Genomic DNA, 9164 nt, shown 5'->3' on the forward strand with positions numbered 1-9164 from the left:
ACTCAACGTTTTTTTGTAACCCTTGTTATTTGTTTTTTTTTTTGGCAAGGTTACAAACATTATAGGTGGCTCTTTTGTAAACCTCTAACTTTTCATTAATATGAAAATTCACATTCCTATCAAAAAAAAAAAAATCACTATTTCTTATGAATATTGTATTAAATAAATTTATTAACGCCTTCTCAACTATCAGCGAGATATGTAGATGGTCGTGGTTGCAATTCATCATGAACAAAAACTCATTAATGCACCTTGTCAGTTGTCACCGAGAGAGAACAGAGAAAATGACATGAAGAATAATAGATTGTCAAACGACTTAGGGAAAAAGGGACGCCAGATAAACCCTTGGAAGCAAAGGAAACCAGTTTTCTCTAGTTTTTTACTCTACTAATTGATAAAAGGAAAGTTTTCATGCAAAAAATGGAAATATTTTTACCTACAAAGAAAAAAAGGAAAATTACTAATAAACAGTTGTAGCAACGAGATATAAAACAGATTCGATTTTTTTCTAAGATGAATTTAGTCAATATGCTTTTGCGGTCATGTGTTGGTATGGTGTCCCGCTACGCAAGGGCTCTACTCCCGACGGTAACAAACTCTGGCCGGGTCGCTTTGTATTCCGTGTACATTAACACGCGGAAAGAAGATCAATACAGCAGGAGGAGCACGGAAGTAGTAGGAGAGACATGTAGTATTGTTCTTCCGTTTGCATTAACTCGCGGAAGAAAGATCCATACCATGTCAGAGGATGGGGAATGGTGGAAGAAAATAGAAGAAAGTCCTCCCTTTGATGAATTGATGCTGGACTCGGTTGTTGATGTCTATACTGACTCTACCGAGTATAGCAAAGTCAAACCTTGGCAGACTCTTACAGAAGAATCATGGGGCGGCTCTGGTATGTGACTAAATACTTATCTCAACGCTCAGATCTTTTTTTTTTTTATTATTAATGGGTTCCTTTGGCTTGAAATTGATGTTGTAGGATTTGCAATCGCCGGAAAGAAAATTCTTACAAACGCTCATGTGGTGGAGCCAATGAATGATCACACTTCGGTGCATGTCAAAAGGCTTGACTCTCAAATCAAATACAAAGCAAAAGTTAAAAAGATTTCACATGAGTGTGATTTGGCTATCTTAGAGATCGATAGCGACAAGTTTTGGGAGGGTATGAATCCCTTGGAGCTTGGAGACGTACCGCCTCTCCATGAAATTGTATATGTTGTTGGTTACCCAGAAGGTATTTTTCTTGACAATGTTTCAAATTATCCTAAAGAGTGGCAATAGAAGAGACATAGAAGTTTGCTCAAGTTTCCTATGGTCTTATAATTCGTATTCCAATATACATAAAAATTATGCTAAATGATACTAATTTATTCAACTTTGGTTACTAACTAGAACTAATGTGCTCAAGTGCAGGTGGAAAAAATAAAATACGGTTAGTGTGAACAACCTGCTATCAATACAAATTATCGTATAAGTAGTAGTAATATGAGAATAGAAGAGAGATAGGTGTGTGCTATCGGTCTTCTATATTCCTAGCTGTGAGTTCCAATATCTAAGAAATAATCATGCTTCAATACGTTTATTAAACTATATATCGATTTTTTTTTTTTTTTGATAATTTATGAAACTCTCTAATTATGCTTCCATTACTATATTTATATGCTCAAATGTAGCCGGTGACATGATATGTGTTGCAAAAGGTTTTGTAACTGGAGTTGACACTACAAAATACATTCAAAGTTCCACGAAACTACTGACAATACAAATTGATGGAACTATCAACCATGGAAATAGTGGTGGCCCTGTTATTACGGGAAACAAAGTCCTTGGTATAGCATTTGAAAGTACTAAATGTCAGAAAAGAATAGGGTAAGTTAAAACCTTAAATCATGGATATTAGTTTTGCGTACATTTGTGATCAAGAGGTGCAAGTGCAACCTTAAACTTTTGCATATTTTCCACTGTTTCTTCGGTGCTCTTTGGTTTTCACATGCATTTATTTATCCTGACGTTTTTTTTCAGGACTCACGGTTTTGTAATCCCAACACCAATAATTAGGCATTTCATAGCTAGTGCAGAAGAAAGCTCCCAAAACGCCGTTTTTGGCTCACTAGTTCTATCATATCAATCTCTCGAAAATGATCACATCCGTAATCATTTTAAGATGAGTCCTGAAACAACAGGAACCCTTATAAACAAAATAAATTCGTCGTCCGGGGCTCACAAAATTCTGAAGAAGAATGACATCATTCTCGCAATTGATGGTGTTCCAATAGGAAATGATGCGAAAGGTAATAATGGAACTAAATCTAATTTTTTCGCGTAAATGTTTTTGATGTTTACCTATAAAGTGAGGGTATGTTTGATGCAGTTCCTTTTCAAAATGAGGAACGAATAAGTTTCAATCATTTGGTCTCTATGAAGAAACCATATGAAAAAATCTTAATAAAGGTTCTAAGGAAGGGAAAGGAGCATGAGTACAATATCAGTCTAAAGCCGGTAATTAAGTCCTCATTTGTTATCAAAATTTCATGCACTTCTTTCCAAATTATTGGCTATATATGTTGATTCACGTTTTTGAAATATGTTTTATTATGATGGTTAGGTGAGACCACACATTACAGTGCAACAATATTATAACCTTCCAAGTTATTACATATTCGGTGGTTTTGTTTTTGTGCCTCTTACTAAATCCTACATTGATGATTTGAGCTATATGTGTGCATGTATATTACATGATGAGTACAAAATTACCGATGAGCAGCATGTCATAATCTCTCAGGTATGCTTTTTCTTTGTCCACAATACTGATTTTGTTTTCAAACTCAATGCCAATTTGAATATTTGTTTACTGGAAAGAATGAGGATTATTATATAGTTGAGCTACTAAGATATTATTTGCTACTAGTTCTTTTCAGTCTCTTGATTTTGTCTTTAATGAGAGCATGCAAGATTGCAAGTATAGCGAATAAATAATATATATATATATATATTTTTTAATATATTTTAGGTAATGTCAGATGACATTAACCAAGGATACGGTGATTTCAAAGATTTACGGGTAATTTATCTATGAGACTTACTTGGATGCATGAATCCCAAACACTATTAATTTATTAATCTGTCTTGAGAAACACATAGCTATGTTTTCGCTAAAAATAAAATATATTTGTGGTGGGAACAGGTGAAAAAAGTTAACGGAGTGAAAGTAAAGAATTTTAAACATTTGTGTGAACTAATCGAGGGATGTTGTAGCGAAAATCTGAGGATGGACTTGGAAAATGACAAAGTTATGGTCCTCAACTATGAATCTGCTAAAAAAGCAACATTTGAGATCTTGGAACGTCACAATATAAAGTCGGCTTGGGCCATATATTGAGTAGTCTTCCGATCCGCATGCAACTTGATAATCCCATCAAAGATAATGTATAGGATTGACCGTCTATGCCTTGGAGTTGGCTTCATTTGCTGCTTCATCCCACGTTCAAAGATACTATAAGATTGTTTGGGATTCAACTTAATATGAAGAATCTTTTTCTTTTTTATTAAACTATTAAAAAAAAAAGTAACGGGACGAATGGTTTAACTAGTTCCTACCCATCTGATAAGGTCACTAGTGGAGCTCTCCAAATCTTAAGATACACGCCTCATCGTTGCATGCTTGTCCAATAGCTCCTTCATATGTAATATAAATGCAGCGTCTCTTTGAGTGATTGAAAGGGGCTTCTTCGAGTTTTTTTTTTTTTTTTTTTTTTTACTAACTAGGTTTTGAACCCACACTACTCATGGATTTATTTGATATATTTTGATAAAAATTAGATATGATTGATTACGGTAATAAAATATTATCTCATAAAAAAAATTAAAATTAGTACTAAGGAAAAAAAAAATAAATTTCAGATACACAATTTTTTAAAATATAAAAATCAGTTGTGTTATAAAATCAAATCTGATAAAAAAATCAAAATTTAACTTGAAGTCAGGCGAGGCAAATCAAACTGATGACCTCACATATCCTAAACCATTTTCTTTGACCACCAGAAAAACGAAATAATTTTATAATCATGAATTTAACTCGTTTTCATATTTAACTGATCGCTACCACCTTTGTTTTCGTGTTTTTTATTCAATGTTTTCTTATTCTTCATATTCTTTCTTGTCATTTTCATTGTCAAATTTTGTGTTAATTGTCATCGTAACTTTTACCGTTTGGTTATTCGTTATACTCTTTTTCTTCTTCTTCCTCGGCAACTTCTTCACATTCTTCCACTGAAAAACCTTTTTTTAGACTACCACACAACTTGTTAACCCATCAAACTCCAAGAACAAAATCATTTCTTTTCTCATAAATTTGTGAAATTCATGATTACCAGCATAGTCAACACATACACCCAATTATTAACAATTTTATCCATATACTTATTTGGTTTTAGATCCACGCGTTTATAAACTTCTCAAACCAAAATCCTTACTTGGTTTATAATATTTTAAAAACATAATAAAATATACTAATAATTATTTATTTAATATGAATCATATGATATATAGAAATATGAGTACACTATAAGATCAAACATATTAATTATAAATAAATAATATCAATTATATTATATCATCAAATAATATTAACTGTATCATATTATCAAATAACCGTAACCGTATATAACAGTAACCGCTTGAACCGTAACCGTATATAACAGTAACCGCTTGAACCGTAACCATATATAAACGTAACCGTTTAACCGTTTGTTAAACGGTTTTGGTTAAAGTTACAAAAAATTTCTAACCATAACTGATGGCTAATAAATCTTAACCGTGACAACCGTAACCCTGGTCATGACTATGTATAGCTAATAAAACATGTATGTTTGTCGTCCATCTTTCTTCTTTAAACCTCAAAATTTGAGTCAAACATAAAATTAAGGTCTTGTGATGTCAATCCTTCTTCCTTAGACCCAAAAATAAAAAATTAATGAAAGAATTTCTATAAAATCATACACAAAAATATGTTTTACAGCTCATAAGAAATAAAAAGCACAAATATAGATAAATAAGATAATTTATGTTTTGCATCAATATTTATAATATTTTAAAATTTTAAATATAAAATTTGAACCTTTTAAAAATTTTCAATATTTATAATATTTTAAAATTTTAAAATTTAAAACTTATAATATTTAAAAAAAATTTCAAAACTAAAAACTTTTAAAAGTTTCAATATTTATAATATTTAAACTTTTAAAATTTTTAAATATTATAATATTTTTTTGAAACTGTTTAAAATTTTAATTTGAGCAAATAAAAAACCAGATCAAACCAAATAAAACTTTTAAACTTGGACGCCTGATAAATCAAGCTTTCCTGCTCATTCGTTATTGGAAGCATATTAATCTTATTTATACTGGTTCTGAACCATTGTCTAAAAAATTTCTAGCTGATGTGGGATATTGTGCTTAGTTCTTTGATTTCCATAAATTCAAAATTTTTCTTTTTCTAAAAAGTTCTGTAAATTTAAAAAATGTTAATGAATGACATGTCAAATAATGATAGGTTGTTTAAAATAATTCTTAATTTAGAAAATTTTGGAAATTGTATAAATGTTAATAAGTGATATGTCAAATTTATATTGGTTGTTTAAAATCCTATGTGGACGGCTTTAAGAGCTTATAGCTTCTACTTTTTATTAGTATAGATTCGATGCCTATGTGATTTGTCCAAACTATAAAAAATAAAAAAGTTTAAAGAAGGTTCCTTGTAGAAAAAGTAAACAATTTTCTCTACGACACGATAAAGGAAAGTTCTGAAGAGAAAAAAAAATGGAAAGCCTTTGATTAAAGAAGGACTTCCTATTGGAGACTTCTGAAGAGAAAAAAAATTGAAGCCTTTTGATATGGTTTTCCGGTCGTGTGTTGTTACGGTGGGCCGGTACTCGAGAGCTAGGGTTCTTAGTTTACTCTCTTCTTTTTTCTTTTATCCAATTTGCAATAATGCACAACCAACGGTACCAACGGCCAGCCAAGTTTCCAGATACAACGATCTATACAGGAAGAGCACGGTGGCAGCGGAGAGGCGTTCGGTTCTTTCATATGCAGTAACTTGCCGAAGAAAGATCCATACAATGCAGGAAGGTGATAAGAAGATAGAACGGTGGAATAAAATAGAAGAAAGTTGTCCGATTGATGAACTGATGTTGGACTCGGTTGTAGAGGTATCCTCTACCTCTACCCTGTACAGCAAATTCAAACCTTGGCAGACTCTAGAAGAAAAATCATCCAAAGGCTCTGGTATGTGACTATACTTATCTCAAAGCTCACATCAAGGTTGGTTAATGTATATGGGATACTTTGGCTTGAAATATTGATGTTGTAGGATTTGCAATCGCGGGAAGTAAAATTCTTACGAACGCTCATGTGGTGAGGGCAATGAATGATCACACATCCGTGAACGTCAAAAAACATGGCTCTCCAATCAATTACAAAGCAAAAGTTCAAAAGATTTCACATGAATGTGATTTGGCTATCTTGGAGATCGATAGCGACGAGTTTTGGGATGGTATAAATCCCTTGGAGCTCGGAGATATACCACCACTCGGAGAAGTTGTGTCTGTTGTTGGTTATTTAAAAGGTATTTACTTGACAATGTTTCAAATTAGCATGTGAATAAAATAGAGAGATAGATGTGGCTCATGTTTCTTATGATCTTTATAATTCATTTTCCAATATACCAAAAAATTATGTTAAATGACGAATTTTATTTATTTATTATGATTTGGTTACTAGAATTAATGTGCTCAAGTGCAGGTGGTGAAAATATCTGCGTTACAAAAGGTCTCGTACTTAGAGTTGAAACTAAAAAATACAATCACAGTGACAAGGATCTGCTATCAATACAAATTGATGCAAGTATCGACCATGGAAATACTGGTGGCCCGGTAATTATGGGAAACAAAGTCGTTGGTGTAGCATATGCATTTTACTCTACAAAGAACTCAGGGTAAGTTAAAAGCTGAAAGCTCTTAAACTGTAAATCTTTGATAATTGATTTGCATACATTTGTATCAAGAGGTGAGTGAAACTCTTTAAAAAAAAAATCTTTCTGGTTTCTACATGCAGTTTTGTGATCCCAACTCCAATAATTAAGCATTTTATAACTGGTGTTCAAGAAAGCAGACAATATTCTGGTTTCGGCTCATTGGATCTATCATATCAATCTCTTGAAAACGTTCACATCCGTAATCATTTTAAGATGAGCCCTGAAATGACAGGAATTCTTATAAACAAAGTATATTCGTCGTGGGGGGCACACAAGATTTTGAGAAAATATGACATCATTCTTGCAATTGATGGTGTTCCAATAGGAAATGATGAGAAAGGTAATATAATTGTACTAGATGTTGCTTAATGTTCTCCTATGTTGTTTACTTGTGAAGTGAGTTTTTGTTTGATGCAGTTCCTTTCCAAAACAAAAATCGTATAAATTTCTCCCACCTGGTTTCTTTAAAGAAACCAGGTGAAAAGGCCTTAGTTAAAATTTTACGAAAGGGAAAAGAGCATGAGTACAATATCACTCTTAAACCGGTAAAACCATCATTTATTAACACTTTCTAAATTGTTTGGCTCTGCTCGATCATTCACATTTTTTTCCGAACTACTTTGTATTGTACTGCACAGGTGAAACCAAACGTTAAAGTGCAACAATTTTATAATCTTCCAAGTTATTACATATTTGGGGGTTTTGTTTTTGTGCCTCTCACTAAAGCATATAGTGATAATTTGAGCCTTAGTGGGTGTAAATGTGCATTATATGATACGTACAGAAAGGCTGGTGAACATCAACTAGTCATAATTTCCAAGGTTTGCTTCTGTTTTTTTCTTTGTCCACGATACCATTTTTTTTTTTTAATTCAATCTTGTCAATTTGAATCTGAGTTTGGTAGAGAGAATAATATATGTTGAGCTACTAGGATGCTATTTTTTTTAACAATAAAAGCATATTAAGTATTTCGAGTTAAACTTAATAATGTCTTCTCTTTTTTTTTTGAATACAATGTTCATAGAGAAGTTGTTTCTTTCTGTAGATATTAGAAGATGACATCAACAAAGGATATCAAAGATTAGATGATTTGCAGGTAAAATATTTGTTACTTGTTTTATGCAATTAATTATCATTTCTAGGGAAAAATAATAGTCGTGGTGGAAACAGGTGAAGAAAGTGAACAGAGTGAAAGTTAAGAATTTGAAGCATCTATGCGAGCTAGTAGAGAAATGTAGCACCAAATATTTGAGGTTGGTCTTAGAAGATGATAAGGTTATGGTCCTCAACACTGAATCTGCTAAAAAGGCAACGTTGAAGATCATGGAACGTCACAAAATAAAGTCGGTCATATCTAAGGACATTTGTCTTCCTATGTTGCTAGATAATCCGTTCAAAGACAATAGGATCAACCTACTTCCTTGGAGTATTCTTCCTATGTTTGATCTAGTACACAAGGATTGATTTCAAAAACAGTTACTAATATATGACTAACTATATCCCATGGAGAATAAAAGAAGGAAGACCATATATGTATATGTTCAAATAGTCTTGGAAATAAAAAACCAAATCCGTATGTACTGAACCGAAACCGAGAGGAACCAAAACCGAACTGAATTTGATGTAAAAATCGAACGGATACTACACTATAGAACCGAAACAATCTGAAACCAAATTTGTACTAAACTGAAACCGAACCAAAACTGGATCGAGAACGGAATAGATGTCTGCACTACAATTTATACCTAAAAATATTAGTTATTTTTAGACTGATTAACTAAACATTACTCGAGATTCGAGAATATGAAAATATCCGAATAACCTAACAAAAAACTAAAAATACCCAAATACCCAAAAAAAATCGGTAACAGCCAAAACCAAAAAAAAAAAACCCGAAATTAATTTGGTTTTAGAACGGCTTCTCATTCAAGATCTAAAACTGAAAGGAACCGAAACTCTTATTGGAAGTTTACGTGTTAATTTAGCAGTTATTCACTAACCAATGCAACTCTTGAGTGAATGGTCACACTTATTCAACTAATGGTTGCAAACGTTTGTCACACGCATTGGCCATTATAAAGAGATAAGAAAAACAGATTCCCAAAAACCAAAGTTTGATAAACTCTTTG

At 32.3% G+C, this 9164-nt stretch overlaps 2 protein-coding genes across 2 annotated transcripts; both read left to right on the forward strand.

Moving 5' to 3' along the window:
* Nucleotides 1-528: 528 nt before the first annotated feature.
* On the forward strand, nt 529-3382 carry LOC104709619 (putative protease Do-like 12, mitochondrial). The gene is made up of 9 exons (XM_010426200.2): nt 529-614; nt 693-895; nt 983-1237; nt 1677-1872; nt 2026-2294; nt 2375-2502; nt 2609-2785; nt 3014-3064; nt 3188-3382. Exons 1-9 carry the CDS (start codon nt 529-531, stop codon nt 3380-3382), a joined length of 1560 nt encoding a protein of 519 aa, XP_010424502.2.
* A 2491-nt stretch (nt 3383-5873) lies between these two features.
* On the forward strand, nt 5874-8620 carry LOC104709620 (putative protease Do-like 11, mitochondrial). Its single transcript, XM_087460407.1, has 8 exons — nt 5874-6287; nt 6373-6627; nt 6804-6996; nt 7116-7375; nt 7453-7580; nt 7674-7856; nt 8081-8131; nt 8206-8620. Exons 1-8 carry the CDS (start codon nt 5894-5896, stop codon nt 8497-8499), a joined length of 1758 nt encoding a protein of 585 aa, XP_087316533.1. The 5' UTR covers nt 5874-5893; the 3' UTR covers nt 8500-8620.
* The last annotated feature ends 544 nt before the right edge of the window (nt 8621-9164 follow it).

This window comes from Camelina sativa, chromosome 8, assembly GCF_030686135.1.
Source record: "Camelina sativa cultivar CO46 ecotype springtype chromosome 8, ASM3068613v1".
Lineage (NCBI taxonomy): Eukaryota > Viridiplantae > Streptophyta > Magnoliopsida > Brassicales > Brassicaceae > Camelina > Camelina sativa.

Coding starts and splice junctions, on each gene's coding strand:
- LOC104709619 (XM_010426200.2), top strand. CDS start 529: ATGCTTTTGCGGTCATGTGTTGGTATGGTGTCCCGCTACGCAAGGGCT. Junction 1,873..2,025: donor AAATGTCAGAAAAGAATAGG/GTAAGTTAAAAC, acceptor GTTTTTTTTCAG/GACTCACGGTTTTGTAATCC. Junction 2,295..2,374: donor AATAGGAAATGATGCGAAAG/GTAATAATGGAA, acceptor TGTTTGATGCAG/TTCCTTTTCAAAATGAGGAA.
- LOC104709620 (XM_087460407.1), top strand. CDS start 5,894: ATGGTTTTCCGGTCGTGTGTTGTTACGGTGGGCCGGTACTCGAGAGCT. Junction 6,997..7,115: donor TACTCTACAAAGAACTCAGG/GTAAGTTAAAAG, acceptor TTCTACATGCAG/TTTTGTGATCCCAACTCCAA. Junction 7,857..8,080: donor AACTAGTCATAATTTCCAAG/GTTTGCTTCTGT, acceptor TTCTTTCTGTAG/ATATTAGAAGATGACATCAA.